A 19447-nucleotide genomic window follows, 5' to 3' on the forward strand; every position below is an offset into this window, starting at 1 on the left:
TAATATAAGCAAATTGGAAACTTTGTCAAAATGGTATGCTCTGTCTGAATCACAAAATATTTTTTTTTAGGTTTCATATCCCTTTAATTTGTAATCTACCTATGCTACGATGAGAATGATAAGAATTTGGTTAGATAATATTTCCGGTTGTACATGACGCCTTCCTGGCAGTCAAATTATCCTGCATGTTTGGACAGTGGACAGGTGCAACATATGTGTGTGTATGGGGGGCAGTAGTGACCCTCTCAGACATCCTGTCCCGTCTGTCATATATACAAACAGCAGCTGCAGCCAATCCCAGGGTAGGGGGGAGACACAGAGACAGTCATGGAGGATATGAGAAGAGCTATACAGATAGTGCTTGTATCAGGAATTTTACTACTTGGTAAGTGTAAAACGGACAATAATTAAGAGGCAAATAGGAGGGTGTAGTTGGAGTCTGAGATGGCTGTGAGCATTAGGAAAACAGAGTGTGAGAGTTGTATTTCTCCCCCTGTTCTCTGTAACTTTCTTCAGGGGTAAGGGAACATAAGATCATTTCTATAGACTTCAGTGTCGCTAGATATCAGCAGAGCAGTGAGTGACTGAGATGGCTGTGAGCATTAGGAAAACAGAGTGTGAGAGTTGTATTTCTACCCCTGTTCTCTGTAACTTTCTTCAGGGGTAAGGGAACATAAGATCATTTCTATAGACTTCAGTGTCGCTAGATATCAGCAGAGCAGTGAGTGACTGAGATGGCTGTGAGCATTAGGAAAACAGATAGTGAGAGTTGTATTTCTCCCCCTGTTCTCTGTAACTTTCTTCAGGGGTAAGGGAACATAAGATAATTTCTATAGACTTCAGTGTCGCTAGATATCAGCAGAGCAGTGAGTGACTGAGATGGCTGTGAGCATTAGGAAAACAGAGAGTGAGAGTTGTATTTCTCCCCCTGTTCTCTGTAACTTTCTTCAGGAATGAGGGAGCATAAGATCATTTCTATAGACTTCAGTGTCGCTAGATATCAGGGGGTCGATCCGATATAAAGCGTCGCCCGCAAAAGCCGGCGACGCCAATATTTACGCTGATTTGGTATCACATATACGGCGTAACCTAGAAGTTACGCGCGTATATTTCTGCCGTCGCCCGTAGTTTTTTGGGCCATAGGCAGGTATACCAAACCAGCGCAGTTTGGTATCCAATATGCAGCGTAAGGACTTACGTGGCGGAAAATGGAGAAAACTTACTCCATTTTCACCTCGCCACAAAAAGCAGCCGTAAGAAGCCTTACGCTGACTATTGGAGCCCCGTAACTCCCTAAACTGGCTGCTAAAATAAACCTAACACCTAACGCATGCGCAATGTCTATCTCCCTGTCAACCGCGATCTTCTAAAATAAACCTAACACCTAACGCATGCGCAATGTCTATCTACCTGTCAACCGCGATCCCCCCCCCGAAATCCCTAATAAAGTTATTAACCCCTAAACCGCCGCTCCCGGACCCCGCCGCCATCTACATAAACTAACCCCCTACTGTGAGCCCCTAAAACCGCCGCCATCTACCTTATCTATCCCCTAATTAGAACCCCTTACACCACTGTCATCTACCTTATCTATCCCGTAATCTGACCCCTTACACCGCCGCCACCGATATAAAAATTATTAACCCCTAATTTAATCTACCTACCCCGCCGCCAGCTATGTTATCTATATTAACCCTAAGTATATTATAGTTAATATAGTTATTACATTATATATATTAACTATATTAACCCTAATTATATTAGGGTTAATATAGTTAATATAGTTACTATAGTATTTATATTAACTATATTAACTCTATCTAACCCTAACACCCCTAACTAAATTTATATTAAATTAATCTAATTCATTTATAAACTAAAATATTCCTATTTAAATCTAAATACTTACCTATAAAATAAACCCTAAGATAGCTACAATATAATTAATAATTACATTGTAGCTATGTTAGGGTTAATATTTATTTTACAGGTAAATTGTTAATTATTTTAACTAGGTATAATAGATATTAAATAGTTATTAACTATTTAATATCTACCTAGTTAAAATAATTACCCAATTACCTGTAAAATAAATCCTAACCTAAGTTACAAATACACCTACACTATCAATAAATTTAATAAACTACAAACATCTATCTAAAATACAATTAAATTAACTAAACTAAATTACAAAAAAAAACAAACACTAAATTACAAAAAATAAAAAAAAGATTACAAGATTTTTAAGCTAATTACACCTATTCTAAGCCCCCTAATAAAATAATAAACCCCCAAAATAAAAAAAATTCCCTGCCCTATTCTAAATTAAACAAATTTCAAAGCTCTTTACCTTACCAGCCCTTAAAAGGGCCTTTTGTGGGGCATGCCCCAAAGAATTCAGCTCTTTTGCATACAACAAATACAATCCCCCCCCCCCATTACAACCCACCACCCACATACCCCTATTCTAAAACCACCCAAACTCCCCTTAAAAAAGCCTAACACTACCCCCCTGAAGATCTCCCTACCTTGTCTTCACCACACCGGGCCGAACTCCTGATCCGATCCGGACGATGTCTTCCTCCAAGCGGCAAAGAAGAATTCTTCCTCCGGCGATGTCTTCCTCCAAGCGGCAAAGAAGAATTCTTCCTCCGGCGACGTCTTCCTCCAAGCGGCAGCAAAGTCTTCATTCTTCCGGCGGCATCTTCAATCTTCTTTCTTCGCTCCGCCGCCGCGGAGCATCCATCCAGGCCGACGACTGAATGACGAATGAGGTACCTTTAAATGATTTCATCCAAGATGGCGTCCGCCGAATTCCGATTGGCTGATAGGATTCTATCAGCCAATCGGAATTAAGTTAAAAAAATCTGATTGGCTGATTGAATCAGCCAATCAGATTCAAGTTCAATCCGATTGGCTGATCCAATCAGCCAATCAGATTGAGCTCGCATTCTATTGGCTGATCGGAACAGCCAATAGAATGCGAGCTCAATCTGATTGGCTGATTGGATCAGCCAATCGGATTGAACTTGAATCTGATTGGCTGATTCAATCAGCCAATCAGATTTTTTTAACTTAATTCCGATTGGCTGATAGAATCCTATCAGCCAATCGGAATTCGGCGGACGCCATCTTGGATGACGTCATTTAAAGGTACCTCATTCGTCGTTCAGTCGTCGGCCTGGATGGATGCTCCGCGGCGGCGGAGCGAAGAAAGAAGATTGAAGATGCCGCCGGAAGAATGAAGACTTTGCTGCCGCTTGGAGGAAGACGTCGCCGGAGGAAGAATTCTTCTTTGCCGCTTGGAGGAAGACATCGCCGGAGGAAGAATTCTTCTTTGCGCTTGGAGGAAGACATCGCCCGGATCGGATCAGGAGTTCGGCCCGGTGTGGTGAAGACAAGGTAGGGAGATCTTCAGGGGGGTAGTGTTAGGCTTTTTTAAGGGGGGTTTGGGTGGGTTTTAGAATAGAGGTATGTGGGTGGTGGGTTGTAATGGGGGGGGGGATTGTATTTGTTGTATGCAAAAGAGCTGAATTCTTTGGGGCATGCCCCACAAAAGGCCCTTTTAAGGGCTGGTAAGGTAAAGAGCTTTGAAAATTGTTTAATTTAGAATAGGGCAGGGAATTTTTTTTATTTTGGGGGTTTATTATTTTATTAGGGGGCTTAGAATAGGTGTAATTAGCTTAAAAATCTTGCAATCTTTTTTTTTATTTTTTGTAATTTAGTGTTTTTTTTTTTTTGTAATTTAGTTTAGTTAATTTAATTGTATTTTTAGATAGATGTTTGTAGTTTATTAAATTTATTGATAGTGTAGGTGTATTTGTAACTTAGGTTAGGATTTATTTTACAGGTAATTGGGTAATTATTTTAACTAGGTAGATATTAAATAGTTAATAACTATTTAATATCTATTATACCTAGTTAAAATAATTAACAATTTACCTGTAAAATAAATATTAACCCTAACATAGCTACAATGTAATTATTAATATATTGTAGCTATCTTAGGGTTTATTTTATAGGTAAGTATTTAGATTTAAATAGGAATATTTTAGTTTATAAATGAATTAGATTAATTTAATATAAATTTAGTTAGGGGTGTTAGGGTTAGATAGAGTTAATATAGTTAATATAAATACTATAGTAACTATATTAACTATATTAACCCTAATATAATTAGGGTTAATATAGTTAATATATATAATGTAATAACTATATTAACTATAATATACTTAGGGTCTAATATAGAATAATATTGCTGGCGGCGGGGGTAGGTAGATTAAATTAGGGGTTAATCATTTTAAATAGAGATGGCGGCGGTGTAAGGGGGCTTACATTAGGGGTTATTATTTTAATATAGATGGCGGCGGTGTTAGGGGCTCACTTTAGGGGGTTATAGATATAATATAGCTGGCGGCGGGGTACGGGAGCGGCGGTTTAGGGGTAATAGCTTTTTTATTGTTAGGCTAGTGAGGGGGGATAGCGGATAGAGGGTTAGACGTGTCGGGCTATGTTAGGGAGGCGTGTTAGACAGTGCGGGCTATGTTAGGGAGGGCGTGTTAGACAGTGCGGGTGTTTAGACTTTAGTCCTGGTTTATAGGCGCCCGGCAGTTTCAAACTGTGGCGCAAGTCACTGGCGACGCCAGAAATTTGTACTTGCGCAGATTTCTGGACATCGCTGGTTTGTGAGACTTACGGCACGTTAGCATCTGACGGCGACTTATATGGGATAGCTCGAGTTGCGAGCTGAAACTGCGGGCGACGCCGGTTCCCTCGCTTGCGCCGCAAACTGCGATCTATAATCGGATCCGCGCCCTAGGAAAGCAGAGTGTGAGGTTGTATTTCTCCCCCTGTTCTCTGTAACTTTCTTCAGGGGTAAGGGAACATAAGATCATTTCTATAGACTTCAGTGTCGCTAGATATCAGCAGAGCAGAGAGTGACTGAGATGGCTGTGAGCATTAGGAAAACAGAGTGTGAGAGTTGTATTTCTCCCCCTGTTCTCTGTAACTTTCTTCAGGGGTAAGGGAACATAAGATCATTTCTATAGACTTCAGTGTCGCTAGATATCAGCAGAGCAGTGAGTGACTGAGATGGCTGTGAGCATTAGGAAAACAGAGTGTGAGAGTTGTATTTCTCCCCCTGTTCTCTGTAACTTTCTTCAGGGGTAAGGGAACATAAGATCATTTCTATAGACTTCAGTGTCGCTAGATATCAGCAGAGCAGTGAGTGACTGAGATGGTTGTGAGCATTAGGAAAACAGAGTGTGAGAGTTGTATTTCTACCCCTGTTCTCTGTAACTTTCTTCAGGGGTAAGGGAACATAAGATCATTTCTATAGACTTCAGTGTCGCTAGATATCAGCAGAGCAGAGAGTGACTGAGATGGCTGTGAGCATTAGGAAAACAGAGTGTGAGAGTTGTATTTCTCCCCCCTGTTCTCTGTAACTTTTTCAGGGGGAAAGGGAACATAAGATCATTTCTAAAGACTTCAGTGTCGCTAGATATCAGCAGAGCAGAGAGTGACTGAGATGGCTGTGAGCATTAGGAAAACGAGAGTGTGAGAGTTGTATTTTCTCCCCCTGTTCTCTGTAACTTTCTTCAGGGGTAAGGGAACATAAGATCATTTCTATAGACTTCAGTGTCGCTAGATATCCAGCAGAGCAGTGAGTGACTGAGATGGCTGTGAGCATTAGGAAAACAGAGTGTGAGAGTTGTATTTCTCCCCCTGTTCTCTGTAACTTTCTTCAGGGGTAAGGGAACATAAGATCATTTCTATAGACTTCAGTGTCGCTAGATATCAGGCAGAGCAGTGAGTGACTGAGATGGTTGTGAGCATTAGGAAAACAGAGTGTGAGAGTTGTATTCTCTACCCCTGTCTCTGTAACTTTTCTTCAGGGGTAAGGGAACATAAGATCATTTCTATAGGGACTTCAGTGTCGCTAGATATCAGCAGAGCAGAGAGTGGACTGAGATGGCTGTGAGCATTTAGGAAAAACAGAGTGTGAGAGTTGTATTTCTCTCCCCCTGTTCTCCTGTAACTTTCTTCAGGGGTAAGGAACATAAGACATCTTTCTATAGACTTCAGTGTCGCTAGATTTCAGCAGAGCAGTGAGTGACTGAGATTAGAATGGCAGAGAAAGATAACACACACTGTGGTTTTATATTAGGTACCAAAGCGTTTGACAAAGAGGGAGAACTGAAGGACAAACTGTTTGAGGATTACAAATGTCAATGTACGACCCACAAAAAAACCAGAAGAGAAGGTTACTGTGCAAGTGGGAATGACACTGTCACAGCTCATCACTCTGGTAAGTAAAAGCAGCCCACACAAAGGCCAGCAAGGTAAAGACAAATGTGACAGAACAGGGCTATTGCAGTCAGGGCCTATAATGTTTTGCACATAAGTTAGACTCATTGCAATGCAATAACCAGGACTATATTCTAACACGGGAGCCAGAGAAGTCACAAACTGCATACTAAGTGGCCAGATTATGAGTGGAGTGCAAAAGTTTTGCGCCGCAAGCGATATCGTGTTTCCGCAGTCATTTGCACACAGGTTAAATTGCGCTGGTATTACAAGTTGAAAGTAAACGCGATAGCTTGAGCACAATTTAAGTTAACACTCGTTGGGTTCACGCAAAGAGCTGTGGTTAACGTTTTGCAAAACAAAAAAGTCTCACAAAACACAATCAAAAATAATTACAAAGTACAGTTACAACCCATAATAAAAGCATCTAATAAAATTATTAACAAAATTATTGCACACAAAAGTTATAAAGGCTCAAAGATATGAGGTCTCAGGCAAAAAAAAAGCAGGCAAAGGGCTTTAGCGTTGAGATCTCTTCATACTGGGTTAGCGCCCTTGAGAACATAAGTTTGGCTAATCGCGCAAGTAGGGGGGTTCCACTTTTTTCCATTGACTTCTTTTGGGAATACGTTATCACGTGTACAATATTCTAATTGCGATAGATGTAAGCAGTTTGCATATGTCCTGTTAGCGCAATAACGTTTTACTTTCAACTTGAAATACGAGCGTAACACGAGACGCGCAAAATGTTTACTTCTAGCTCAATTTGCACTCTCGCGAAAGCACTAAATACCGCTCCACTCGTAATCTGGCCCTAAGTGGCCACATATTTATACAGGGAACAGATGACAAAAAGCCATTGCAAATTTTAAGCTAGAACATTTTGGATATTGGTCCAGAAATGCATTAATTGTATAGTTCTATATGTGTATATTATAGGCAAGAATATGAATTGCATTGTTAATTGAATAGTTCTATATGTGTGTGTATTATAGGCAAGAATATGAATTGCATTGTTATTTTAGAGAGTGCAACCGTAAAAAAAAACACTGCAATACCAGAACCATACATGTTAGGAAGATTAGTTTATAGTGTATAGATACTTGGAAAACAAGGTAAAAAATCATTACTAGTACAAAGAGAGACTGGGTGGGGACGCAGATCTTTCTTTTATTGATAATATATGATATGAATATGATAATAACAAAATGAACAGATAAGAATGTGATACAAAAATAGGTTCAGGACTACAGGGCCACAATACGCTGATAATATATAATGTAGAGACCAGATAGATCACAACAGCCTCAAAACACATTAACAATAAGCAATAAAGCACTGCAGTTCTAAAAACACAGAAATATGGACCACAGAGACAAATTACTTTTAATGATACAAAATGTATACGTGAGAATATATTGTAACACTCAGATCAGAATCACGGCTGATCTGTATTGTATTTTTTCTCTACCTAGAATGAAAAAGACGAGGAGCTCATAACAAAGGTCTACATGAATTTGGTCTGTATCCAGTATGGCTACAATAATAGAACTGCTGACTCCTATACATGAAAGGGTCATGAAACCCAAAATGTTTATTTTATGATTCACATAGCGCATGCAACTGTAAACAACTTTCCAATTTACTTCTGTTCTCTCATTTGCTTTGTTCCTTTGGTATCCTTTGTTGAAAATCATACCTAGGTACGCTCAGAATCAGCAATGCATTATTTGGAACTAGCTGCACGTATATGCCTCTTGTTATTGGCTCACCTGATGTGTAAGCTAGCTCTCAGTAATGCTTCTTAAACAAATGATATCAAGAGAATAGAAGTAAATTGTAAATTGATTTCAAAATTGCATGCTCTATCTCACTGGTTTCCAAACCTGTCCTCAGGCATCCCTAACAGGCCAGATTTTCAGGATTACCTTGGATGAGAGCAGGTAAATCATCTGATTATTTGACCTGTGCTCTAGTTCAGATATCCTTAAAATCTGGGCTGTTAGGGAAGCCTAAGGACAGGTTTGAAAACCAGTGCTCTATCTGAACCCAGAGGGATTTTTTTTTCTATCAATGAATATGATGAATATGCCATTCCCTTTCTATTTCCCTTCCTCCTTTCTAATTTTTTTTTTTAATTCATACTTTCCACACACCCCTGTGAACTATTATTACCTGGCTGCCCTATTTCTGCCAGATTATGACTTCTTCTCCCTCTTTCCGCAGGCATGGTGGGATTACCGCCTTTCATGGAATCCTGCATCTTATGGCGGCATAGAGTTTCTGCGAATCGCATCCTCTGATGTTTGGAAGCCAGATATTGTCTTGATGAACAAGTAAGGGTTTTTATTTTAAAAAGAAGAAAGTGAAGGTAAAATAAAGCGTAGGAAAGAATGAGGGTGACAAAAAGATGGAATCAGAATAGGTCTATTTCTGTTTTACATCCGTCGTGCTTACTTTCTGCTTTCTGTCACATTCTACATTTTCCCCTTTCATATTGTCCCTCTCTTTCTTACTTTGCAGTAATGATGGTAACTTTGAAGTTTCATTAGAAGTAGATATTCATGTTACATCAACAGGTAATGTGACGTGGGTGCCACCTGCGCGGTACCAAAGCAGCTGTAGCATTGAGGTGAGTGTCAGTAATCCCAATTTATGTTGTTTAGGGGAGTGGGCGTGTTTTGTAAACCGTTCAACACTCTTTTATGGACAGTAAAGTCAAAATTAATACGAGCCAGATTTAATAATAAAAAAAAAATCTACAATTTACTTCTATTATTTAAAGTTGTGTAATTCTCTTGTTATCCTTTGTTGAAGAGTAAACCTAGGTAGCCTCAGGAGCGTGCAAGTGTGTTTAACATTCAACGGTAACAACAATGTATAATATTGCTACAAACATTGTGGCAAGCACTGCTGTCACAGAGTGCTAAAAATATGTGCACACCCTTAGTATAAAATATTTATTTATGTATAGTAAAACAATTCCAATGTACTTTCATTATTTATTTTGCCCCCCTTTACATATACTTTAACCCATTAAGGACCGGGCATTTCAGACAAAAACTTCCCCAAAAGACCAGAGCATTTTTGCCATCACTGCATTTAAACAGAAATATAGCCTTTTTTTATATTTACCTATCAAAACTATATATATTTTTTAGTAGACAACTCAAAGTATTGATCTAGGCCCATTTTGGTATATTTCATGCCACCATTTCACCGCCAATTGTGATCAAATAAAACAAATCGTTAACTTTTTCACAATTTTAGGTTTCTCACTGAAATTATTTACGAACTGCTTGTGCAATCATGGCACAAATGGTTGTAAATGCTTCTCTGGGATCCCTTTTGTTCAGAAACAGCAGACATATATGGCTTTGGCATTGTTTTTTGGTAATTAGAAGGCTGCTTTGGTAATTATGCCCAGCAGTGAAGGAGTTAATTAGGTAACTTGTAGGGTTAATTTTAGCTTTAGTCTATAGATTACCCTCCCACCTGACACATTTTTTTTTAATATTATCTGCAGTGTAGGATCCCCCCCAAACAGCTCTCCCTCTACCTGTTGGCCACCATTTTAAGTACTGACAGCTGTCTGCCAGTACCCAGTTTGCTGCAGTTTTTAGTCTTTTTTTCCATCTAAAGGGGAGGAGAGTCCACGGCTTCATTCATTACTTTTGGGAATAAAGAACCTGGCCACCAGGAGGAGGCAAAAACACCCCAGCCAAAGGCTTAAATACCTCCCCCACTCCCCTCATCCCCCAGTCATTCTTTGCCTTTCGTCACAGGAGGATTGCAGAGAAGTGCCGAAGATTCGGAGTGGTCTCTTATGGAGGGTAGTACTCTTCGGAATGGGACTGGAGTTTTAAGTAGTCCTGTCAGCCTCTCAGTGAGAGCCTGGGTGAAAGTTAGAGTCCGGAAATGTAGGGAGAGTCTTTCTGCGAAACCATCTCGACTCATATTAACAGCTCCACAAGCAATCAGCGTTGACGAGTTTCGCTGCCTGCTTTCTGCACTCAAGTCCATGTCAGGAGCGATGCTTTTACCTGTCACACTTGAAGGACCGTGTTCCTGTTCCACGGCATTGATTCTGGTAAGATCGTTTCATTTTTTATATACAATGGTAACACAGAAGACTGGGTCACAGTTTGGCGCCTTTATCTTATGGAATCAAGGGTTAATATTCCTAGTAAGGGGATTATTGAACAGGGGGGGGGGGTTATACATAATATTATTTGTGTTATTGCTGCGTTATGTGCGAGATGTGGCTCTGGCAATCGTGGAACTTCAGGTTGACTTCCGGGAGTAATTGCACGGTTTTGGCGCGTTTTCTCCTTACTGCAGGGGCGGTCCTGCGAGGCATCCCAGGTGACTGGGTGTGTCGGTCTCCACTTCCTCTGTTGATCAGCGGCAAAGGAGACAAAGCGGTTTCTGTAGTCTGGTCATAGTAGTGGTGAGGATATAAAGGTGCCTGTTTATTCAGCTAGTCTAGTCCATAATCAAAGCGCAAGCTATGGAGGACTCTGACGCGTTAGAGGGTACTCCCTCTTTAACAAATTCTCATTCCTGTGTTTATTGTGAGGAGGTTCTTGTAGATCAGCCTGCTCAACTATGTTCCACATGCCTTAATAAAGTTGCGTCATCTAAAACTAAAGGGATGTCTAGTACTACTGAGCTGTCCACCTCTGAGGGTTCTCCTTCCCGTGAGGTGCATTCCCTACTTTCATCTCAGAGTGCACATGCAGCACCCCAGGGTTCAACCATTACTCCTACGGGAGAAATTTGTTGGCCGCCAGATTTTGCGGATCAACTGCAAACGACGGTATCGAAAGTGATCCATCCCTTACCATGTTCTGGTAAGCGCAAGCGTAGGGCGTATCATGGCGGCCCGGCCCAAGGGTTGTCTACACCTATGGAAATATCAGAGGCATTATACGATGACGAGGCCCACTCCGATTCTTCGGAGGAGGCTCCTTCTGGATTGAAGTCCGTGTCATCGGAGGAGCCTGACTTTAGGTTTAGGATGGAGAATTTGCGCTTTTTGCTGAAGCAAGTGCTTGCTACTGTGGAGGTTCCGGAACCGAAGATTCCGGAGCAACCTTCGATTCCTAAGCTTGATAAGGTATACAAGGACAGGGTGGTGGCTCAGACCTTCCCGGTTCCTATTAAGATGGCTAATATTATTAAGAATGAATGGTAGCGATTAGGTTCTTTCTTTTCCCCTTCTTCTTCCTTTAAGAAACTGTTCCCCATTCCGGCCTCTCAGCTTGAGCTGTGGGGGACTGTCCCTAAGGTGGATGGTGCTATCTCTACGCTCGCAAAGCTGATGACTATTCCTCTCGAGGATAGTTCGTCATTCAAAGAGCCCATGGATAAAAAGTTGGAAAACATGTTAAGGAAAATGTTTCAGCACACAGGGTTTGATTTTCAATCAGCAGCAGCTGTAGCCATGGTTGCCGGAGCTGCGGCATATTAGTGTGAATCCCTGTGTGATATGGTCGAAAATGGAGACTTCCATCGATGAGATACATGATAAGAATAAGACGTTAAAGGTTGCCAATTCTTTCATTTGTGACGCCAATATGCAAATTATTCACCTGAACGTAAAGGTTTCAGGATTCTCCATTTTAGCTCACAGTGCTGTGGCTAAAGTCTTGGTCGGCAGACATGACCTCTAAGTCGAGGCTGTTGTCCCTGCCTTTTCAAGGAAAGATTCTGTTCGGTCCAGGATTGGATTCGATCATATCCACTGTCACAGGAGGCAAGGGAGCTTTCCTACCACAGGAGAAGAAGGCTAAGCCTAAAGGGTCAACTTTTTGTCCCTTTTGCGCGTACAAAGCCCAGCGCCAGCAGCCTGCCGCGAAATCGGATCAGTCCAAGGGATCTTGAAAACCTGCTCAGTCGTGGAACAAGTCCAAGCAGAACAAGAAGCCCGTCAAGACTAAGTCAGCACGAAGGGGCGGCTCCGGACCAAGTTGGGGGCAGATTGTCTCTCTTCTCCGAAGCCTGGTTGCAGGACGTTCAGGACCCTTGAGTTCTGGAGGTTGTCGCCCAGGGTTAAAGGATAGGGTTCAAGTTCTATCTGCCCAGGGGCAGATTCCTCCTGTCAAACCTGTCTTCAAGACCAGAAAAGAGGCCTTTCTAGAATGTGTGAGGGATCTCTCCTCTCTAGGTGTTATCGTACCAGTACCCCGAACAGAAAGGGGTCTAGGGTACTATTCAAATCTCTTTGTGGTTCCAAAGAAGGAGGGCAGGTTCCGCCCGATTCTGGACCTAAAGTGTTTAAACAAGTTTCTGGCTGTTCCATCATTCAAAATAGAAAAGGTCAGATCTATTCTGCCCCTAGTTCAAGTTGGACAGTTCATGACAAGAATAGACTTGAAGGATGCTTACCTTCATGTTCCAATTCACAGGGACCACTTCAGGTTCCTAAGATTTGCGTTTCTGGACCAACACTTCCAGTTTGTGGCCCTTCCCTTCAGTCTGGCGACGGCCCTGAGAGTCTTCACGAAGGTTCTGGGGGTGCTTCTTGCAGTGGCCAGATCCAGGGGCATTACTGTGGTGCCCTATTTGGACGACATCCTAGTCCAGTCGCCGTCGTTCAGCCTTGCAGAGGATCATTCAAGGGCTCTTCTTTTATTGCTATAATCTCACGGTTGGAAGATCAACTCAGGAAAGAGATCCCTGGTTCCCAGAAACAGGGTGGAGTTCCTGGGCACAATAATAGACTCTATGTCCATGAAAATATTTCTCACAGAGCAACGACGCAAGAAGATTGCGTCCACCTGTCTTGCCCTTCAGCCCTCCTCAAGCCCTTTGGTGGCTCAGTGTATGGAGATGTATGGAGATAATCGTGCTCATGGTTTCCAGCATAGACGTCATCCCTTTGACAAGGTTCAATCTCAGGCCTCTTCAATTGTGCATGTTGAGACAGTGGAACGGTGATCATTCAGATCTATCACAGCGGATATCCATGGATGCTCGGACCAGGGACTCCCTCTCTTGGTGGATCCATCCAGAGCATCTGTCCTTGGGGACATCCTTCTTGAGACCGCCCTGGGAGATTGTGACCATGGACGCAAGTCTGGCAGGATGGGGAGCTGTTTGGGGTGCCAGAATGGCACAAGGAAAATGGTCCCGGGAGGAGTCTCTCCTTCTGATAAATATTCTAGAACTTTGAGTAATTTACAACGCTCTGAGGGCGTGGCCTCTTCTTGGGTCGTTCAGCTTCATCAGATTCCAGACTGACAACATTACTTCGGTGGCTTACATCACCCATTAGGGGGGTACGAGGAGCACCCTAGCAATAAAGGAGGTGTCTCAGATTTTGGTGTGGGTGGAGTCGCACAACTGCTCGCTCTCAGCAATCCACATTCTAGGTGTGGACAACTGGGAAGCGGACTTTCTTAGCAGGCAATCCTTCCATCCGGGGGAATGGTCTCTTCACCCCGAAATTTTTGTGGAGATTTGTTTTAGATGGGGAATGCCGGAGATAGATCTCATGGCGTCCAGACTCAATTGCAAGCTACCCCGATACGGGTCAAGGGATCCCCAGGCAGAGCTGATAGATGCCTTAGTGGTGCCTTGTGGATTCAGCCTATCTTACTTTTTTCCCCCGTTACCACTTCTACCTCGTGTAGTGGCACGCATCAAGCAGGAGCGAGCTTCGTTCATCCTGATTGCTCCTTCGTGGCCACGGAGGACGTGGTTTGCTGATCTGGTGGGGATGTCACCCTCTCCACCATGGAGGTTACCCTGTCGCAGGGATCTGCTGGAACAGGGTCCCTTTCAACATCAAAATCTTGTTTCTCTGAGGCTGACTGCATGGGAATTGAACGCTTAGTCCTAGCCAAGAGAGGTTTTTCTGAAAGTGTGATTGACACTCTAGTTCAGGCAAGGAAGCCAGTCACTCGTTGCATCTACCATAAGTTGGTGAGAAGCATGGATATCCTTGGCACAAGGTGAAGGTATCCAGGATTCTGTTTTTTTCTCCAAGAAGGTTTGGAGAAGGGTCTTGCCACCAGTTCCTTAAAGGGACAGATTTCGGCATTATCAGTTTTGTTGCACAGGAGACTTGCTGAGTTGCCTGACATTCAATCTTTTGTTCAGGCTCTGTCTAGAATCAGGCCTGTCTTTAGGCAGTCTGCTCCTCCATGGAGCTTAAACTTGGTCCTTAAGGTATTGCACAGGGGTTCCGTTTGAGCCCTATGCATTCTATTGACATTAAGACTCTGTCTTGGAAGGTTCTCTTCCTGTTGGCTATTGCATCGGCACGCAGAGTATATGAGCTGGCTGCTTTGCAATTCGAGCCTCCTTATCTGGTTTTTCATGCGGATAAGGCTGTTTTTCGCATTAGTTTGGTTTTTTTTCCCAAGGTGCTGACTAACCGTCACATCAATCAGGAAATAGTTGTTCCTTCTTTGTGTCCCAACCCTTCTTCTTCTAAGGAGAGGTTACTTCATAACCTGGATGTGGTCCGTGCCTTAAAGTTCTATCTTCAGGCTACAAAGGATTTCAGACAGTCTACATCTCTTTTTGTGGTATATTCTGGGAAGCGCAAGGGCTAGAGGGCCTCTTCTTCTTCTTTGTCCTTTTGGTTGAGGAGCTTGATTCGCTTGGCCTATAAGACAGCGGGACATAAGCCTCCTTAGAGGATCACGGCTCATTCAACTAGAGCTGTGGCTTCGTCTTGGGCCTTCAAGAATGAGGCCTCTCTAGAGCAGATTTGTAAGGCGGCTACCTGGTCCTCCTTACACACTTTTACAAAGTTTTATAAATTTGAAGATTTTGCTTCCGCAGAAGCTGTTTTTGGGAGAAAGGTTTTACAGGCTGTGGTGCCCTCAATTTTAGGGTCTGCCTTTTTTTTACCCTCCCAGTTTCATTCAGGGTTCTCTAAAGCTTGGGTATATGTTTCCCAAAAGAAATGAATGAAGTCGTTGACTCTCCTCCCTTTTAGATGGAAAACATAAATTATGCTTACCTGATAATTTTATTTCTATCGTGGGAGGAGAGGCCACGGCTCCCCCGTAACTCCGGTGGGCGGACCTAAATTTAATTTATCTTCTGGCACCATTTATACCCTGATATTTCTCCTACTGTTCCTTGTTCCCTCGACTGGGGGATGAGGGGAGTGGGGGAGGTATTTAAGCCTTTGACTGGGGTGTCTTTGCCTCTTCCTGGTGGCCAGGTTCTTTATTCCCAAAAGTAATGAATGAAGCCGTGGACTCTCCTCTCCTTACCTTCCCACCCACCAACGATCTCTGCATCGGTAACACTGCCTGTCTATTTCTGCATTGCCCCACTATTTTTAGGGAGATTGCGGCAGAGAGAGGCCCAGGACAGCATCGACAGGGTACGTCTCTGGTCCTTAAAGAGTCATTAAACACTAAATAAATGCTAGATAGAATGAAGCATTAAAAAAAAAAAGATTTGACTGAGAATAACATGTAGATGTATTTTTTAAACGTTTCATTAGCTGTTTAAATATTGACAAAATAAGTGTAAAGTTTTAGTGTCTATTAAACAATGGGAGCTGCCATGTTGTAACTTAGGTTACTTTCTCTGGTGTGGTCAATTAAAGACAGGTATAAATAGGTCATTAGAGTGTTTAGCCAATGGCTTTGTGGAATAGAACAGTGTTCTGCACTTCCATTTCTAACAGGAACTGATAAGCTCACAATTTCAGAATGGAATTACAGGAAAAGGGGACAAAATAAATAATGAACGTATATTGATACAATATATAATTTTACAATAATACAATAATTTACAATAATTAATATAATTTTACATTACCATCTCAAAGTGTTTAATGTCCCTTTAAGGGCATAACGACCAGCGTCGTACATGGTATCGTTAAGGGGTTAAAATGGTGACTTTTCAAACCTGGAAAAACACTCTGCAGACTTCTTACAGTGAACACTGCTACAGCTACATATCTTTTCCCTAATTGGCTTTAACAGATCACTGCAAAACAATTTACTTTATACTAGAAATATGACCATGGCTAGCATTGTTATCTGCTGATTAAAGCCTGGGTCGGCTCCTCCAAATAAGGCCAATGATGGGTGGAGTTTGTGATTAGACAGTGGATGTTATTCTATGTCTTGTAATTACTAGGTGCTTACTATCTCTTTAAAGGGACAGTAAAGTCATAATTAGACATTCATGATTCAGACAGAGCATACAGTTTTAAACAACTTTCCAATTTACTTCTATTATTTAATTTGCTTCCTTCTCTTGTTATCCTTTTGCTGAAAGGTTTATCTAGGTAAGCTCAGGAGCAGCAAAGAACCTAGGTTCTAGCTGCTGATTGGTGGCTGTATATATATATATATATATTATATACCGATTGTCATTGGTTTACCCATGTGTTCATTTAGACACCAGTAGTGCATGGCTGCTCCTTCAACAAATGATACAAAAAGAATTAAGTTCTACCCAAATCATGATAGAAAAATGTGGGTTTCATGTCCCTTTAAGCTTTTCTAAGTCTCGCTAGGCTCCCTTTTCAACAAATGATACCAAGGGAACAAAGCAAAAATTGTTCTATATAAACCATGAAATGTAATTTTAGCTTTGCTGTCTCGTTAGGTTGTGATTGGTGCATCTCTCTTTACAGGTCACATACTTCCCCTTTGACTGGCAGAATTGCAGTATGGTGTTCCGGTCCTATACATATGACGCAGATGAAGTGACATTGGTTCATCCCAGAGATGCAGAGGGACGGGAAATAAAACAAACTGTCATATTGCCTAACACTTTCCTGGGTACGAGAGTGGACAGGTAGTGGGTATAGTATTTAGATTGGGTACGAAAATAGGCCAGGAGGTAAAAGATTTAAGGTACGGTCTGGAGGAAAATGTTAAAGGGACGGTAAAGTCAAAATTAAACTTTCATGATTTAGATAAAGCATTTAATTTTAAACAATTTTCCAGTGGACTTCTATTATCAAATTGGCTTTGTTCTCTTGATATCCTTTGTTAAGAGTAAAGCTATTAGACTGATAGAAGCTCAGGAGCATGCTCGTGTCTATGGCAACAGTGTTTATAACAATGTATAACATTGCTATAAACATTTTTGCAAACACTGCTGCCAGATGGCTAGAAACACGTGCACGCTCCTGAGCCACCTAATTACTCCAAGTACTTTTTTATTGTCTCTTTTATACATTTATTATATGCAATTCTATGTTTAATAGTCCTTTAACAAAGGATACCAAGAGAACTAAGCAAAATTTATAACAGAAGTAAATTGGAAAATTATTTAAAGTTTCATGCTCTATCCAGTGCATTTAAAGGGACATGAAACCCAAAAAATGTAATTCCTGATTCAGAAAGAGAATACAATTTTAAACAACTTTCCAATTTGCTTCATTCTTTAGATATGTTGTTTGTTGAATAAATAGCAATGCACTGGATGAGCCAATCACACAAGGCATGTATGTGCACCCACCAATCAGATACTACTGAGCCTATTTAGATATGCTTTTCTTTCAACAAAGTATAAAGAGAATGAAGCAAATTAGATAATATAAGTAAATTGGAAAGTTGTTTAAAATCACATGCTCTTTCTCAATAATGAAAGAAAGAAAAATTAGTTGCATGTCCCTTTAAGTTTAATTATGACTTTTTCTCTCTGGACTACTAACTTTTCTTCCTTGACTAGTAAACTATAGTGATTTATTTATCCCCTGATAATATGTATTTCAAGGAATAGGTTTTATTAAGGCAGCTCTGGTACATTTAAAAATATTTAAAATTTAAATTGAAACATATTCTTATTTATAACTGATCATTAATAAAGAAGTGCTGGTTTGTATTAAATTTGCTTTACATGTTGTCTCATTACTATTAATAAGTTCTTCAATCTCCTCTAATTTGGAAATATATTTTATAGAATAGAAGTTAAAGATAGTAACCGGAATGCTGATTCGTTTAGTTTTTTTTTATAAAAATCAGTGTATTTCTAACCCCTCGTACTGAACCCTTCCAGCGTAATGGTGTTGCTTTTTTATGTACAAATATCTAACAGAGAACGGACAATGGGATATCCGACATCACTCCTCCCGTAAGAACACACTCCCCATGGATCCAACATATGAAGATATCACATTCTATCTGGTCATACAAAGGAAACCGCTCTTCTACATTGTGAACATTATTGTACCCTGCGTCCTGATCTCGATCCTGGCTATTTTTGTGTTCTATCTTCCTCCAGACGCAGGTCAAGACTCCACACACCACGCTAATAATATGAAAACACTAACTTCAATTTAGACATATCACTAACCTCAATTTGCCCAACAACCTAAACCTATCCTCTTGCTTTAGTTAAAGGGACATTGTACACTACATTTTTCTTTGCATAAATGTTTTGTAGATGATCCATTTATAAAGTCCATCTGGAGGTGTTTTTGTAACAATGTATAGTTTTGCTTATTTTTAAATTACATTGTGCTGATTTTAAGACTCCTAACCAAGCCCCAAAGTTTTAGATATATACAGACTTCAGATTTATTCTGTTTGTGTAATGGGTCTTTACATATGCAGTGCAGGGGGAGGGTCTGCTCTCAGCTTCTTTCAGTGGGTGTCCCAGCCTAACCTCATAAACACTGCTAAATTGTGAGCTTCCAAGTAAGTTTTTAAAAAGTTTTATACTGTTTTTTTATATCAGTATCTGTGCATATTATTTTTTTATAGTGGTGTCTATTACATGCAATTATATGAAAATTTGTTGTAGACTGTCACTTTAAATGTTTTTCTTTTCCTTTTATTCTTTTGTAAATAATTTCTAGCATTGTCTCTCTCGCAATTGCTTCAATTCCACTCTTTATCTTTCCCTTTTTTATTATCTCATCTGTTACCTTCTCTATTATTTCCTTTCTTTTTTTATTATCCCTCCAGTTCTGCTTGATTTAAATATCATCACAATTCCCCATCTGATGCCCTTAAATGGACATGAAACCTATTTTTGTTTTCTTTTATGATTCAAATAGCACATACAATTTTAAATAACTTTCCCATCTATTTCTATTATCTAATTTCTTTTACTCTTTGGGGCATATTTATCAAAGTGCGAGCGGACATGATATGATGTAACGTATTATGTCCGCTGCACATCGAAAAATGCTTGTGCAACACCA

The 19447-nt window shown here is 40.8% G+C and overlaps 1 protein-coding gene across 1 annotated transcript in view; it reads left to right on the forward strand.

Moving 5' to 3' along the window:
- The first annotated feature begins 312 nt into the window (after positions 1-312).
- CHRNB1 (cholinergic receptor nicotinic beta 1 subunit) overlaps positions 313-19447 on the forward strand; it is a 44738-nt gene continuing 25603 nt past the window's right edge. Inside the window, 8 exon segments of the mRNA XM_053718404.1 lie at positions 313-385; positions 6167-6222; positions 6224-6307; positions 7782-7826; positions 8533-8642; positions 8830-8938; positions 16925-17072; positions 18337-18528. Coding sequence (XP_053574379.1) covers positions 328-385; positions 6167-6222; positions 6224-6307; positions 7782-7826; positions 8533-8642; positions 8830-8938; positions 16925-17072; positions 18337-18528 — 802 coding nt within the window. The 5' untranslated portion in view covers positions 313-327.

This window comes from Bombina bombina, chromosome 6 (genome assembly GCF_027579735.1).
Source record: "Bombina bombina isolate aBomBom1 chromosome 6, aBomBom1.pri, whole genome shotgun sequence".
Classification (NCBI taxonomy): Eukaryota; Metazoa; Chordata; class Amphibia; order Anura; family Bombinatoridae; genus Bombina; species Bombina bombina.